Raw genomic sequence first — 16,776 nt, 5'->3', positions numbered from 1 at the left:
TCTTAATGGCAAATATTGCAGGCTTGACACAATTTACACTCATTCCAAACGTAATCAGCCCATATTGTAGAGACAAGGGAGTAGTCGAAAGGCCTACAAGCCACCAATGCAACCCAACCACCTGGTGTTCTGGAGCTCGTAATTACAGCGATAAAAGTGATACATTTTTACAATGGCAAAGTTCGCAAAACCACCAATGCCGTGTAACACTTTAGGTCACTTTCAGAAAGTGCTCCACGGGCTCCGAGAGCCACGCGAAACACCAAGAGCGTTTTAATTCAAATAAATAGTATGTGCAAGCACTCGCCGCTTGGATATCGGAGTTGTTAAACACATTATTTCACATTTCGCTCTGTATAGGCAAGCAACGCTGCAACTTTGATGGACAGTTGCCGTTCAGTTATTTTGATACTAAAGCGAGACTGAAGCCCGTGGTTTAAAAAAAAAACTGAAAGTGAATAGTCTACACTTGCTCAGTGTACGAACACATCCCTGCTTTGTATAGGGGTTTAATTGTTAAACGCGACCGTTGCGTGTGCATTGCAATTCATTTGGAGGGTGGACAAAAATCACATACGCACAAAAGTCTCACCTGAAAGAGTGTCAATGGCCCTCATCGCTACCTTTTCGTCGGGGCAATCCACAAACGCGTAGCCACTTTTTACGAGAAAGGGTGCACTGAAAGGTATCTTCCACTGCTCAAAGATACTTTCCAAGTCCAGCGCGCTCGCCTGCTCGCTCACGTTCCCGATGTAGAGCTTATTCATTTTGTTGTATACGGAAAAGAGCGACCGTGTTGCAGAGGGGCAGCCCTTTATCGCGTCGCTCGGATGGGCAGTGTTTGGAGAGAGAGAACCGCACTGTCGCTCAGCGGAGGGTCTGGGAGTGTTCTCCCAATCACTCCAAGCTACTGAGATATTTGATGGACGAGATCGCCGCCGTGCTTGCGCGCACTCGCGTTTCCTCTTGATTTAAGCGAGATAAATTATTTATTCCGTCACCTCTGCGAGGCAAGGGCCGGGAAGAAAAGAGAGAAAGTTTCTTTATTCTTTGGCGATGCGACTAAATTGTCACACACGTTTGTGTAGGCACCGCCTCTTAATAACATCGAGAGAACGGGAAACAAAAAAAACCCTTAAGTTCTTCTGCCGTTTTCAATGAGCCACGTGTTCAAACTACAAATCAGTCCTGCACGTGAGGTGTCCCGGTTGCTCAATTAAGTGTCGGATTGGGGGAAATGGCACAGGGATGGCTGGGGTGGGGACAGATAGAGAGAGAGAGCGATGGTGAGAGAGAGAAAGAGAGAGAGGGATAGGGTAAAACCTCTCTACGTGCATTTGCAGGGATCCCGTGCAAAAAGCTAGCTGTACTCGTACCGTTCAATGATATTCCGTTCCGTGGACTTTTCTCTACTAATGCCGTTCTGCGCTCTTATTGGTTGTTGCTGGAGTTGTAAAGAGGCGTTGCACGCACGCTCGCTCACAGCGCTTGAAAGCAGCGCTGGGGCTTTATGGTGGGCTGCCATATAGGGGACGAGGGGGAGGGTCTGCCATTCATACGGCATCTACATCATTTTTACTCTCTTTCCTATACATTACATGACATGCATGCCATAGAGGTATGGTAAACCTCCAAACAATTGAAAGCACGTCCAATCAAGCGACATATCGCTTCTCTCCCATTTCGTGAGGAAAAATCCTACTACGTAGGCTATAATTATTTACACAGCTACATGTGTGATAGATTTGTGTTACTCCAACGCAGCTTCTTCATAACTACACATACCTACGGTATTTGACAACTGTGGCCTAGTGTAACGTGACCTAACCAGATTGAACAAAGCGAATTATACACTTCCGGTGCCTAAAGAAAGGGGAGGGCCATGCGGAACATAGAAAAGTCGTAATGGCGAGTGGTTAAGGCGGGCCTCCTTCTGGCACAGTGGGGAGGAGATCATAGGCCTCTGTGTTGGTTCATGCAATATACTTTAGACTACTTCTTCCCCGAAAATTCGCCACATTTCTTTCACTGTTCCGCAGAAAAAGACTGGGGTTGCATAATATCTGGATTGTGCGGCCTGCAAATCGCTCGACCTTCCACGTAAAGCGGAGACATTTACACTGGGCCCACGCCCTTATGCGCCTCTTTCTCTCTCCCCCTCTTTTTCTGTCTCACACACACACGTACACACATAGGTCGTGCTGGATTTCTTTTAAAAGAATTTTCCTTACGCAAAAACAGTTGTTATAAATATTCAGGATGTTACACAGTTACATCGCACGTCTACGATTTGACACGTTCGAAAGATTTCTGATATTTAGGGCGAATTCAGATTTTACGCCCTTGGAGGTATCGGCGGGATATGCGACACTAATGCAGGGTTTTTCCAAACAAAAATGAGCAATAAATGCCCTTCCACAAACCGATAGTTACGGGTATTTAGTATAGATTTTTTTGTCTGTTTACGTTTACGTGTTGGCGTGTCCTAGCAATTTAATTCGAGGGAATGTACGTAATTTATTTGCCATGTTACCTGGTGTTTAAATTAAATAGGAAATATTCCTAAAATATTTTCGTCCTTGATTTACCAAGCGCCTCATGAAGCCTACACGCGTTTAATTCATTTTGAATTATAGACAATCTATAATTATTATTTTTTTTAATTTTCTATAACAACCACAAGCATGCATATCGTTCAAGATATAATTACGACTAAAAATAAACTTTGAACGTCCTGCACCTAAGAGTACTCACGTTATATAGCCGAGTAATGGTTTTGAATTAATTTCGTCCTTGTTTAACACTACTAATTAAACCTCTCCTCCTATCATACATGTTCATCTTTATTTAATTTTCAGCTCTGGCCATCTTTCCAAAACAATAATTTTTATAGCATAAGCAATGGCGGTTTCTCTCTTTCTTTTCTTTTTTTCCTCGACGACTTACTTTTATCCCAGATTCTGTCTTACCAACATTTATTTAACTTTTTGAACACATACAGATACACACTGAATTAAGGTAAGAGATGCATCACGTTTTGTTCTATACCAGCAGTAAAACTGCCACGTTGTTCATTTATAATCTTCTGTACAGGGAGCTCTGAAATCCCAGTTAAGTTGTTTTTACAGCTGAATAGAACTAGCTTCATAAATATCAACTTTAAACGGCAGCAACAAGTGTAAAAAAGTAACAACATTTGATTCCTCAATATGTTACAGTGTATAAAGTCAGACAGCATGGGCCTGGATGCCAGTAGTATAGCTCGCACAACTGAAATACTACTGTAGAATGGCACGCACATGATGCGCTCCTATTGGTCGAACAGGCGACCAATGAGAGCGCAGCTCCTTTCTGCTTTACTACTCTCGCTGACTGCTGCATCGACTGTTCATTCATTGGTTTTCATCCACAGCTCTTCGGTACAAATCCGGGCGCGAAAAAGTCTACTATGGGGTAGAATTACTTCATCCAGTTTCAAAATTAGAAACCGGAACATATTATGCACCATACATTTGAGTTTAAAAGGTAAAAGACATGAAAAAAAAAAGAAAATATGGAGGAGGACTTCGTTTTCATGAGGTATTTCTAGGCAGCTCGCATGAATCTGTTATATATTGAGCAGTTTCTGATTCTGAAAACCTGGTTGTTTCTTTACAGATGTGGCGGAGAGTCTCATTTTATGCAATGCCTTTAGATACCCTGTCCTTTTGTCTAGCACACATGTGGGGATTCTCCTCCCCTCATTCGTTGGTCAGATCGGAAGCTCATTTTCATACCATTGCCCCCCCTTTTGCAGTCTATTTCCTATAGTAAACTTTTATATAGACTGTGATAATGAATACGTACTTTATAGAATCACTAAATCTACATTCGTACAGCATGTTTTTGTGAGGTTGCTTTAAATGCATGTTATTGGAAAGGAATGCGACCCGTTGCTCCACCCGTCAGGGGAGACGTTTTCTATAGGAAAACAATGTTTATGTAAGCTAGTATGCGGATTGAGGGTGGTATATGTCGGTTTGACGAAAAACATCTACGGACTTTTCTTAAAAGAACCGGGATAATTTGCCGTTCAAGTCGAAATACGAACGCAAACGATAAGAAAAATACGTTTTAAACGTAACCTATATGTTGTATACAGACAAAAGGCTAACAAAAGCAAAACCTGCCGCCTTCGCTTTCGTTGAAGAACACTGGAATTAAGCACTATGTAAGTTGAAAAGTATTTTTACGTACCGCTTCAGATTTCAAGTACTTTTGCGTGTTTTCAGATGCTCCCTACTGAGCGAATGTATGGAACATTCTGTACAGTTATCGCCATGTTTATGCGAAAAATTGCTTTCAGCAACTTTCAGAGAAGTTTTGTGTATAGCAACCAGCTTTGTTTCGTGTAAACGTCGTTTTTGAACCATTAATTTGTTGAAAACCGACTACTACTTCTTTCCTGTTGATTATGTTTTAAGGATATAATATTTTTGACAGTTTAGTCGATGTTTATGTTCTTGGCTGTATTAACCACCGTGTATTTATACAGAAAATGGCGGTACTGATTCACATATTCCAATTGTTTTTTTTCTACATTCCTCCTGTGTTTATGTCAAAGTACTCATATATTTCATATATTTACGTTACAATTACATACAACAAACTTCTTTAGGTTACTAATAACATTCTTAGGAATGTGTTGAGTGTTTAGCCATTAGTTGTTTAGGTTACGTACGTTCATTCAGTTATTTATTCACTTTATGCTTTCCCGCTATTTTTAAGAAAGCTAACAGAATGTTTTTGACTTTGAAAGCTCAAATGTAAATTTAAAGTTGTGTGATTGAACATTTGTGTTATTATTATTGTGCTTTACACTTTGGAAAGTTAAAAGTTTTACAGATTTCCCTTAATATTTTATTCTGAGATATTGTTTTTTTTATTAAAGAATTATGAAACAGTGATGATGGTGATCCAAGAAAGCAAATAAATAAAACAACAATAAATAAACCTTGGCCTACATAATTTTTTTTGTAGGCCATGGCCTATATAAATCTATCCTTGTATAGTCTGAGTATTTGTTACAAATTCCTAAATGTATTTTTATTTATCTTGTTGAAAACAAAATTGAGATTTACTATTGTTTGTCTCAAAATCATTTTGAGAACGAAAACAAGTTAACGCAACCTCTGTGACGAGGTGGGCCTGACCTTTGGCTGTGGGGCCTCAAAAATCAAAGCACTGCAAACTTTATCAGGGCCTCCTTGTAGGCTAACGAACAGAGGATTGTAGCTTTTATTTAAATGTTTAATAAATGCTTGGTTAGAGTGCAGTGTGTAACGTCTGAAGATCTTAACAGACCTGTAAAATAAGTCTAATCCTTTACTCATTGTCTCAAGCAGAAAAAGCTAGATAGACCCTAGTTGTCACACACTTAAATAAATATAAAGTGTTTAATAACCTACAAAGGCGTTAAGGGTTAAGAATACCCTCCATTCCTGGAAGTTATTTTTATAAAGCACTAGAATGAAAATAAATTGTACTAAATGCAAGATGTGATATTTTGAGTGGTTTTAATTTAAATCCAGAATTTATAGCATGTCTGCTTCATTCGGAAATGAATACTGTGTTTTTTCTGTTTTAATGGGTGTGGTTGCCAATGAAGTCATGGGAGGTCAAACAGCATGCTTTAAATTTCTCATGTGCATTTGAAATGGTTAGTACGGACTGTTTTTTTTTTTTTTTTTTTCTTGACGCAGATGCATTTAGTTCATTTTTTCCATGTGTCCACTGACTGGATACGTGTTTGTAGGTGGCCAGGTTGATAATGTGCATTGAAGAAAATTCAAGGAGATTCTACAGAGTAAAGACTGTTATTTACTCTACCCAACAGTTTTTTTAATTGCTGAGATAGTCTGAAAATGTAGGGAAAAATAGTAGAACAAGAAAAATGTTGCACACAATATTTGGATTATTTTGCGTGCAAGTTGACTTATATGGGAGGATGTCATTTTTTGGTGATATTAATTTTTTGGGGTTTCTCATGCAAATATATAGATTTTTTTTTATACTTCACATTCAAGTCATTGTTTTTAAACAATTTAAAAAAGCAAACAACTGAAAAGAAATACACAATGTAAAAATGACATTTAATTTAAGTGAAATTTTTTTCTTTTCAAATGAGCTACACGTTGCCATGTGTACATTTAATCAAATTTAACAGTTATTAACTCAATGCACCACAACACAAAGCTTACATGATCATATTAAAAATGTTTACTAAAAAGGCTCTATGACAATACGCTGACAGCTTATGCATTTTGTTGATTGTGCATAAAAGCTGACCTCTTATATCTTTGTACGAAAGGTAACAAAATTATTTGAGTTCAGTGACTTATAAAAGAGGCATTTAGCGACTTGGAACTTTAGGTCCACCAAAGTCTGTTTTATAGTCTCTGTAGACTGGTTTGCACATTTTTTATATGCATATTCAAAAGTAACATTTTAGGAGTGTAAGCCTCACTTCCTTGCCACATCAGGGAGCGAAATCTAAACAATGGTCTTGTCTCAGAACTTCCTTACTCTTCCACTCCACTGATCTGAAATGCCTGGATAGGTGAAAACAATATGGCCGACAGTGTAACGTAGCCAAGTGCTCCATACTCCTCTAATGGAGTGCCTTGTGTGCTTTTCTAGTAGCTTAGTATGGATGATTTCAAACACGCTTACAGAAACCGTCTTGCAAGATCCCGTGAACCGTCTTAGTTTTAACTGCTGAAGCGGCAATGTTTGAATCTCAAGATTCATTAGTTGTTCACTCAAACATGAGTATATGTGAATTAATGTGTCATGACATTCTTAACAAATTGAATGTGTGAATTTATTGGTCTGTTAGGTATTGTATAATGTAATAACGTTTGTTTTAATGAAAGTTGCCACTGAAATGTAATACATATCATATTTCTAGTTGACCTCATGTTAACCGTACTAAAAAGAGTGACATCAGCATGCATTCGGCACACGTTTAAGCAACTTGTGTATACGGTTGGAAAAAAAACAGCTGGATTTTTAGTGGAATGTTCAGTTTTAAAGGGAACTTTATTATTATTGATGTTGAAAGTTAATTTTACAAAAAATTAAGTTTGTTTTGCTGAAATTGTCACTGTCAAGCATTGTATTGTACAAATGATTTCTGTATGATCTGTATTTAATATTTTCAGAATGTGCTAATAAAGACACTTTTAAAAACATGTTTGTTCACATATTGCTTTTATTTTAACAATCTGATAATAGTGCAAATTATCAATGTTCTTCTTCTCACCTGTTATCATTATTATTAATAATTATGACCTGATTTTTGCATTTCAGATACTGGAATGTATTAATAATTTTTTGTAACAGTTGTGACATGACACATTTTGTCATAGATATTAAACATTAATTACTTGCTAGGAACTGCTAGAAATTTCTTAGCGATAAATTAGATGTTTTTTCACACATTTTTGTATGTTTTTTAAAATTCAACATTCAAATGTAAAGCCAAGTTGGTGGTTTCTGTAGAATACGTTACTACAAAAAAAGCTTGTATTCCCAGCTTTGAAGAACATTAATAAGACTAAGTAGCACATCAAAGCACGTCTTGTCACAATAAAAAGAAGCACATTTATTTTAAGGTCTTTATTTCTTGAAAAAGAAACAAAGCAACACAAATTAATCCTGAAATTAAAAGTATTTTTCTGTCACAGATAAACAGAGGCAATCTCAGCCTGCTTTCTCAAGTACATGATTCTCTGTCTCATATGTACAGCAACTCACACACTCACTCGCTCTTAGTACGGCACACATACTTACTAAAAGATACCCAGTATATAGGAAAACTCATATCACACCATACGAGCACACTACCAAAAAAACAAACAAAAAAAACCCCCTCACACATAAAACCCCATGATGACAGTATTTATCATCTCCACAAACCTTCAACTTACATACTAATAAGTCTACAAATTAAGACATTTATTAAATCTTTCTGTAGTACAGTGAGTTTACATGTACTTCATGTCTTTACAAATGTATAGCTGGATGCAAACAGGCAAAAAGAAAGACGTCTTAGGGATCTTCCTAGTATCGTCCTGCAAAACACAAAAGTTTTATTAGAATGAGTCTGCAATTAAAGTGCCCATCACATGGTACATGATTCAATGGTGAATAATGGGATTTCATGAGTAATGCACTCTAGAAGCTGTGGCTTATCAAGCAGGCATGCATTTGGGCATATGTGGAAAATTCAGATTGCTCAAGGCTTTTAAATCCACTCACGTGGGCTGTAGGAGCGAGATCTTGAGCGGGACCTGTACCGGCTGTAATAAGGTGACGGAGAGCGCCTCCTGCTGGAAAACAGAAGAAGGGTTCAGAATTCACATAAGCACTAGTTGTTTGACACACTGCAGTATGTATTCAACGTTACCTGTATCTGTAGTCATACTCGTCATAACGGTCGTATCTATCATAGCCACGATCGTAATACGAGTCTCGTCTACGGCCGCCGCCGCCACCACCGCCGCCGCCGCCACCGCTGCTGCTCCCACCTCCGTTACTAAAAGTCACATTTGAAGTGTTATTACAAACCACCCATACGAGTTCATCTTATTTGTCAAAACGGGTTTTTTGGCACGCGATATACTTACTGTGTGGGCCGACCCATGTAGATGCCTGGTGTGGGTGTGTGTGGACGTTTGGTGATAGAATAATCCACCCTAATGCGCCTTCCATCCAACTCCATGCCATTAGCCCGCTCCATTGCCTATAGTGAGGGATAAATGGTCTTTTTAGACAGGATGTACACTCACAGAGCATGTAATAACATTTGAGTGCTCAATAAAGGTTTGAAACAAATGAAAATGTCTTTGTGTTTAAAGGATTAGGGGTAGTTAAAATGGAAATTCTGTCATTATTTACTCGTCCTTGTGTTATTCCAAACCTGTGTGACTTTGTGTTCTATGGACCGTAAAAGATGACGTTTTGAGAAATGTCACAGTGATTTGTATGCATACAATTCTTCAAAATATCATGTTTTATTTTGAAATGCACTGTGAGCAAACAAATATAAATAACCTGCAAAGATTAATAAATATTTAAAGACTTATTTTAAAGTGTTACCAGACCTGTTTACTGAAAACTTAAAACCGATTTGTTAAAGAATTAGTTCATTTCCAGAGATGTTCATGTCTTTCTTTAGCCAAAAAGAAATAAAGAATTTTGAGGAAAACATTACAGAATTTTTCTCCATATAGTGGACTTTAATGGGAGTCAACAGGTTGAAGGTCCAAATTGCAGTTTCAATGCAGCTTTAAAGGGCTCTACACAATCCCAGCTGAAGAATAAGGGGCCTTATCTAGCGAAACGATCAGTTATTTTCTGAGAGAAACAATATACTTTTTAACCACAAATGCTCGTCTTGCACTAGCTTGACCACACACACATAGCGTAGTCACGTCAGAAAGGTCACACGTGACAAAGGTGGAAATACCGACCCAGTGTTTACAAAGTGAATGTGCAAAATTAGTGAAACGCCCTTTACAAAAAAGGTAAAATGATGTCGGATGATTTTAAAGTTGGAGGAGATCGTTTCGCTAAATAAGACCCTTATTCCTCGGCTGGGATTGTGTAGAGTTTATTGAAGCTGCAATTTGGACTAGGCCCGCAACGATTCCTTAATTCAAGTATTCGATTAAAAAAAAGAAAAACCTTGATTGCATTTTGCTTGTGTAGCGTAATCGACAAAATACCGGAAGTAACTCATTCCACATATTAACCCCATTTAAAATCAGAGAATAATGCTCTTAAGACTTCACAAACGCTACAATTCAATTAAATAAACATATGTGATGGAGGTTTAATATATGTGCTTTAAATATTTACATATGTGTAGGTTATGTAAGAGCATCTCAGAGTGGCTCACAGTAAATGCTGCCACACAAACTATTATCATTTACATGTGTGGAGCTTCTCAAACGCCATCTGTGCATGTTGTTGTGAGTATGGATTTATTATAATGTTCATCTGGGAACGCAAAGTGCGCTATTTCATCAGATTTGTAAGGTAAATCATTTATAAACCTATGCAAACACGGGAGAATATATCTTTCTCAAAATGCTAACTGTTCATCACGATTTCAAAATAAAAGTTTAAACCCTCACTCCGAATTTACACATTTTAATATCCACATATTTAAGACATTACAGTGTCTAAATTCTTTAGTAGTTTTTCTATCATAAAGAAATGGCCAAATATTAAAGACATCTGAATTAAATGATGTTTAGTCAATATTAAACACTGATTAGAGTGTAAAAACAATCGTCAGGCCGTTGGCGCCCTCTGCAGTCAGTTATTATGCGTAACATAAATTCAATCTATTGTTTACAATACATTATGTATTGTAGCAGTTTTGTTCAATAAAACCATGCTTACTTGCTTTAGACACTTTATTTGAACTAATTATTATTGCCTCATTGCTATTATACATGCATTTTAAGTCATTTTAAAGGCTATTGTTCATTTAAGTCTATTTTTATGACTATAATTTTATTTATTTTTTTAATTTCCAATTACCAATCATCAGAATAATCGACAGATTACTCGATTACCAAAAAAATCTTTAGTAACAGCCCTAATTTTACCTAAACAGCCCTTTAACCTGTTGGTTCACATTGAAGTCCATTATATGGAGAAAAATCCTGGAATGTCTTCCTCAAATGTTCATCCAAAAATCTTTATCAGAGTAAATTATCAGAAATTTTTAATTCTACAAGTAAACTAATCCTTTAATTGATCATTCAGACTGATGTGTAAACATAACTAACATTTTGAAATGAATCATTTCAAAAAACCATTCACTCAAAAAAAATGAACATTACTGCTGCATTCAAGCAAGTTTTACTTAATATTAGGGCTGCATAATTAATCAAATTTATAATCATGATTACAATTCCTGATGCCACAATTATGTAATCGTTCAAAGGCACAATTACACAGTTTCTTTAAAGAAGAAACTATATGTAAAAAGATGGCATGCAGTGCATTAAACAGTAGTATAAAGCAATTCAAAACATCATTAAATGTAAATTGTGATAATTGTAATTAATAATCGCAATTACAATTTCATGATTTTTGTCATAATTGTGCGGCCCTACTCAACATGAGTGTTATATGTACCCAAGTAAATATAAATAGTTCCAGATTATCTATTATCTAAGTTCACTACATTGCAACAGGTAACCTGAAGTTGTCCTTAAGTGAATCACTAAACGGCTTAGACCATGAACTTGTGTTGGCAGGTCATCTAGTTGGGGATGTACCTCTTTGGCATCATCGATGTGCTCAAAGTAAACGAAGGCAAAACCGCGAGAGCGTCCCGTTCGCTGGTCGTACACAACATTGACACCGGCTAAAGGCCCGTAACGTGAGAAGACCTCTCTCAGGTCTCGCTCTGTTGTGTACAGACTGAGACCAAACACACCCAGACAAGTGTTCGGGTCTGGATTAGCCTGTAAGAGGAACAGAGATGTCAGCACTAGAACACAAGATTCAGAATACCAAAAACTCAACTGTACGGAAACAACCGTTACATTTTTTTACACAAATATTACGGATCATACTGATATGTAAACATTAAATTATTATTAACTTATTTAGGGATAAAAAGCATATACGTTGTAATTTATTTCTTTATCTCCTATTGTGAAACTTCAAATTTTATAGCACAGAAAATATTCACATGCAATGACATTAAATAATTACTGGACATGATGGAAAGCAGCTCAACATTCCTTTTGTATGTAATAACCAGTCTAGGTTCCTGCGTGTTTATTGTTACACCCCTACAACAGAGATGGATGGACCGTTTTTCAGGAAATACTTCATTGCTTTCTCTGGTGGGGCAGCAAATCAACATGACTGCCTAATTCTCAGAAATCTCTCCGGGTAACTGTGTGACAGTATTTAATAACCCCTGTTTAAGAGATTTTTATGCAAAAACAAACATTACAGCTTTCCGTCCAACAAAACATTTCATAGTATGAATATGGTCATTGCATGAGCCGTCTGAAGGGCTTCACAGTCACTGCAGGAAGACAAAGCGATTCTTAAAAACCAAAAGTCACCACATGGACCTCTTAACCCCTTTAAAAGGCAACATTGTGACTTGTTTGGTTATTGTTAAAAGGTTAAGAAAGGTCCACATACCCTGGCATCACCATGACTGTGCGAGTCTTTTTTGGAGTCATGGCTGTATGAGCTCTGTTGATGTAATAAGAAGGAATGAAAGGGGTTATTAAAGACAGTCATGCTCGTCCCCGTGAGGCTGTGATGGGGGTTTGCATGCATTTTGTACAAAACAGAAAAACACCTTTAAGACTAGCATTTAAAACATCACAAAAAAGATACAAAGCTGTCACTGCGGCTGTACCCTATAGGTATAAAGGCTAAAAAGTACATCTTTGTAAGAGTGATAGTTCATCCAAAAATGACCAAACCCGTAAGACCTTCGTTCATCTTCAGAACACAAATTAAAATATTCTGATGAAATTTTTTCATGATTCAAGTAACTTTTTCGTTATTAAACCTCTAGTTAAAGAAAATTAAGTTGTCAACATGATGTAAATGTTAAACAAATCAGTTGTTAAATATCTTTGCAGAAAAGATGCATGAACTACAACTACATCTTCTACAAACTTGTCTTATACATATTATATGTTCAGAAATAATACTAGGAAAATACTTAAAAAAAACGTAAAAAAAAAAATTGATTTATTTTTTATTGCGCTGCTTTTCCATAATTTTTTTTGGTTTGTTTTGTTCCAGTTTTTTTGCATTTGACTGTTAGGGTTAAACATAAAAACATGGCGCTCACATTAAAAGTAGTTCACTTACATAGTCTTGCATGTTTTTTCTATTCCACTGCCCATGGTGCATCTTTGCCAACACAAAAGCGCATTCTGTGTGAATGGCGGCTAGCGATATTAGCGTGTCACGTGAGCGGTTAACCACGTGCACCAACATATGGTTGGATCGCTATATTTCTATTCAAAAAAAAAAAAAAAAAATCACGATTCCTCGATTTCTAAAAAATGAAATTGTTGGCAAAACATTACATTCGAATTAATCGATAAAAATCTAAAATAAATAAATAAATAAATAAACAGCCCAGCCCTACCACGAGGCATGCATGGCTCTGCTGACACAAGAGCTGGCATTCTGAAGTAGAAGACCGACACGCTGCGCCTTGTTTTCAAGTAGAGGAATACACATACATCAGTTGTGTTACTGTCGTGAATGTGTGGCGGAGAAAATGTTGAATAAAGTTATTTTTGTTTTCTTTGCGCACAAAAAAAATATTGTAGCTTCATAAAATTACGGTTGAACCACTGATGTCACATGGACTATTTTAATAATGTCCTACTACCTTTCTGGGCCTTGAACGTGGTAGTTGCATTGCTGTCTATGCAAGGTCAGAAAGCTCTTGGATTTCATCAAAAACATCTTAATTTGTGTTCTGAAGATGAGCAAAGATTTGGAAAGACATGAGAGTGAGTAATGACAGAATTTTCATTTTCGGGTGAGCTATACCTTTAAAGGTACTACATTTTAAAAAGGTACCAGCCCAGTGACATTTTGGTATCTATTTTTTTTTTTTTTTTTTTTACTGAAATGTCAAATCTTTTAGTCAGCAAAAACAGGACCACATAACACTGCAGTTAATTAAAGTGATTTCAAGGGATAGTTCACCTGAAAATTATATTTCTGTTATCATTCACTCACCATGATGATGTTACAAACCTGTATGCCAGTGGTTCTCAAATTTTTGACTCAAAGATCCCTATTGTCCAACACAATATCCCCATATAGACCTTATGCATCAAAGAAACAAGTGCTCAGCCATCTTTAGAATTTTGTCTATGAACAATTTTTGCGAAATGTGGTGACGTGAATTTACTTATTGTAGAAAAAACTAAAGTTATCATATGTATTGTAATATTCGAGGCAGATGTCCTAACAAATGTCAGTAGATTGGGAAGATTTTAACACAAGTGGTTCATACAACCTTACCCTTTGCACTGTGGAAATATAAAAAGGAAAGATAAGACAATGAGTGAAGTGCTGACAAGGGGCAGAGCTACATAAGGTCTATAGGAAAACTGATATTTCTGCTGCAAGAGGACAAAGGTTTTTTTCCACCTTTGCTTATTAGCCAATATAAATGATATTATTCCAAACATAATATCATTAAGACTAATTTCTTTCCAGTATTTCTGCTGCAAGTATTTTAATGTATTAATGATAATTTATAGATTTAAATACTTTTAAGTCATTATGGAAGTTCGCCATTTGACTATGAACCACTGCTGTGCTGACATTTTTTTAAAAATAAAATGTATTCACAAAAATATAGAAATTTCATATGGGTTTGCAATGACATGATGGTGAATAATGGCAATTTCATTTTTGAGTGAACTATATTTTTAACAGCAACTGCAGTGACAGTTGTGGTCTCTCTGAACTCTGACCTCATCCTATGATACTCACCCGGCTACCAGTGTGTCTGCGTCGATTAGACATGGGCGATGTGCTCTGGCTCCGCCTGCGTCGGTATTCAGGACTGTAGGAGCGAGAGCGGGACTTCTTCCGGTGGGAGTGAGACCGAGAGCGGCTGTAGTGGCGATTCGAATGGCGACGAGAGCGAGACCTGAAAAGGGCCAAAAACAAAGAATGAAAAATACCAAATAAACAGAAATGAAAGAAATGGCTTCACGATATTCAGCTGATGTATGAACCGACCTGGACTTGGAGCGGGATCGGGATCTGGATTCAGAACGTTTGGATGCTCGGGAAGGGCTGGGAGAGCCAGACCTGCTCTCCGCCTTGGGTTGGACAGGGCTGCCCCGCTCCGATTTGGATGGCGAGCGGGATTCCTAACGTCAAAGCAATACGTTAGATCATTTACAAGACAAATGCTCACAAAGCAAGCAAACTTACACGCTCACACCACATTCATAATTGCAGAAATCCAAACATTCACTTTACTACAGCTGTGGAGGAAAGTGTTAGAATTACTTAAATTATATCATGGAATAATAAAAAAAAAAAAAAAAAGTTAATAACATTATCGATAGATTTACAAAGGCTACAAAGTCATCACAGTTCCTTGTGATGCTTGTTCTTTTTAGCCGAATCACCATAGCAAAGCTACAGACATGCAAATGATCATCAAGAAGAGATTAGAAAGACACTTGGAACACAAATTCTGCATTTACTTAACCTACGGACTCATTCATTCTTCTGTTTTCAGTATACGCTATTCCTTTCTCTCAGGCATTTTATTCTTCGGTCTTCATTTGTTCAGTTTTCATTTTTCCTCTCCTTTTCATTTCTTCACCCCAATCTGAAACCTCTTTTCTTTTTTCTGCTTTAGACACATAACGCGAGCGTGCTTCTATCTGACCGATCTTCCGTTCTTTTCTCCCCTTCCCACTTAACCGTCTGCTCTGTAAACATTTTCTCTGTAAAAGCCTTCTTTTATCTTGAATATTCTTCCACATTCTTGGCCTTAACTCTTCAAATCCTTCACGACCAATAACCTTAATGAAAAAAGAACATTCAGAGCAATTAAGATCAAGGGAAATTTAGGGAAAAAATGAAGTGAACTATTCAAATTTCACTACTCCTTTTGAAATACAGATGTTTGGTTACATAATCACATGGTATACGAGAGAGAGGGTAAGGAAAGATCAGAAATGTCTGAAAGAGAAACCAAAAGTAAGTTACTCAGGCTGCTATTGTGTGAATGCAAACTCGTGTTTTAACACACTGAAACATTTGTAAGGTAACTTCCTAATCGACAGCTGCTCCAAAAGCTGTACTACTGTAGCAAAAATACAATGAAAAAGACACACTCTTATGTAAAAACACATGCTGGTGAAAATCCTCGCCATGTTCAACCCATAATTACATTTATTTGATATACAACACCGTACTGGACTATAGTAAGTGACTAAATATGAAGTGTTTGACGAATTATTAACCGATAAGTGCACATCAGCAGATCTATCCTCTCAGTAAAATTGTAAATAAACAAAAGACAAGGGCAGTTAGCTGTTCACTAATCGAGCATTACCGCAAAGAGAAAGAGAGAATATTTGAGGCAAACAACACAACAGTTTGCACAAAAATAACGCTTACCCTCCCCTCGAATTGTGGTTCCTCGGCATCACTCATTTTTAAGGTATTAATGATTGGCAAAAGCGCGAAAATGAAGATATTCTTCCACGAAGACTTCCGCTCTTAATGTAACTGCAGAAAATGGCTGACCAGCTAAAGCGCGCGGTGAACTATGGGAGGCGACTCAACAGATACGTCACATCCCCTTCTATGTTTAGATGTTTAGATAGATAGATAGATAGATAGACAGATAGATAAATGTTTTGTATGTATATATATACACTAGCAAATATAGATCAACATATCCAAAACAAAGTATAGATAGATAGATAGATAGATAGATAGATAGATAGATAGATAGATAGATAGATAGATAGATAATGTTTTGTGTATATAAGTATACACTGACTGTATTAATATAATTTATAGATTATATATCCAAAATAAATGTATTGATAGATAGATAGATAGATAGATAGATAGATGTTTTGTCTAAGTATACACTCGCAAATTGTATTATTATAATTTACAGATTATAAATTGATTTATCCACAATAAAAAAAGGTATAGATAGATAGA

At 36.8% G+C, this 16,776-nt stretch overlaps 2 protein-coding genes across 11 annotated transcripts in view; both read right to left on the bottom strand.

The window, feature by feature from the left end:
• Positions 1 to 1,237, bottom strand: part of igf2bp3 (insulin-like growth factor 2 mRNA binding protein 3) — a 35,698-nt gene extending 34,461 nt beyond the window's left edge. For 5 of the 8 annotated variants that reach the window (XM_051137120.1, XM_051137121.1, XM_051137122.1 and 2 more), the window contains exon 1: positions 593 to 1,237. In XM_051137120.1, the coding sequence (XP_050993077.1) occupies positions 593 to 767 (175 nt within the window). In that variant the 5' untranslated portion in view covers positions 768 to 1,237. The remainder of the gene's footprint in view (positions 1 to 592) is intronic. The other 3 variants (XM_051137125.1, XM_051137126.1, XM_051137128.1) reach the window with 1 other exon arrangement.
• A 5,997-nt stretch (positions 1,238 to 7,234) lies between these two features.
• tra2a (transformer 2 alpha homolog) lies at positions 7,235 to 16,370 on the bottom strand. 3 transcript variants are annotated; one of them, XM_051136881.1, is made up of 10 exons: positions 16,219 to 16,370; positions 15,303 to 15,617; positions 14,818 to 14,951; positions 14,566 to 14,725; positions 12,226 to 12,279; positions 11,340 to 11,528; positions 8,670 to 8,785; positions 8,450 to 8,578; positions 8,302 to 8,372; positions 7,235 to 8,114 (listed from the first exon to the last, which is right to left on the bottom strand). In XM_051136881.1, the coding sequence occupies exons 2-10, from the start codon at positions 15,312 to 15,314 to the stop codon at positions 8,104 to 8,106; spliced, it is 876 nt and encodes a 291-aa protein (XP_050992838.1). In that variant the 5' UTR covers positions 15,315 to 15,617; positions 16,219 to 16,370; the 3' UTR covers positions 7,235 to 8,103. The 3 variants fall into 3 exon arrangements, with proteins under 3 accessions (XP_050992838.1, XP_050992836.1, XP_050992837.1); XM_051136879.1 differs by lacking the exon at positions 15,303 to 15,617; XM_051136880.1 differs by lacking the exon at positions 15,303 to 15,617 and having other exon boundaries at positions 8,302 to 8,369.
• Between the last annotated feature and the right edge of the window lie 406 nt (positions 16,371 to 16,776).

This window comes from Labeo rohita, chromosome 19, assembly GCF_022985175.1.
Source record: "Labeo rohita strain BAU-BD-2019 chromosome 19, IGBB_LRoh.1.0, whole genome shotgun sequence".
Lineage (NCBI taxonomy): Eukaryota > Metazoa > Chordata > Actinopteri > Cypriniformes > Cyprinidae > Labeo > Labeo rohita.
The sequence above is the reverse complement of the archived record's forward strand: the minus strand, read 5'-3'. Positions and strand labels throughout refer to the sequence as shown.

What these genes read in the sequence shown, in the direction of transcription:
- tra2a (XM_051136879.1), bottom strand. Translation starts at nt 16,254, where the DNA reads ATGAGTGATGCCGAGGAACCACAATTCGAGGGGAGG. An exon ending in AACCACAATTCGAGGGGAGG is followed by an intron (nt 14,952 to 16,218) that starts GTAAGCGTTATT and finishes CTTTGACGTTAG; the next exon opens with GAATCCCGCTCGCCATCCAA. An exon ending in CGATCCCGCTCCAAGTCCAG is followed by an intron (nt 14,726 to 14,817) that starts GTCGGTTCATAC and finishes GGCCCTTTTCAG; the next exon opens with GTCTCGCTCTCGTCGCCATT.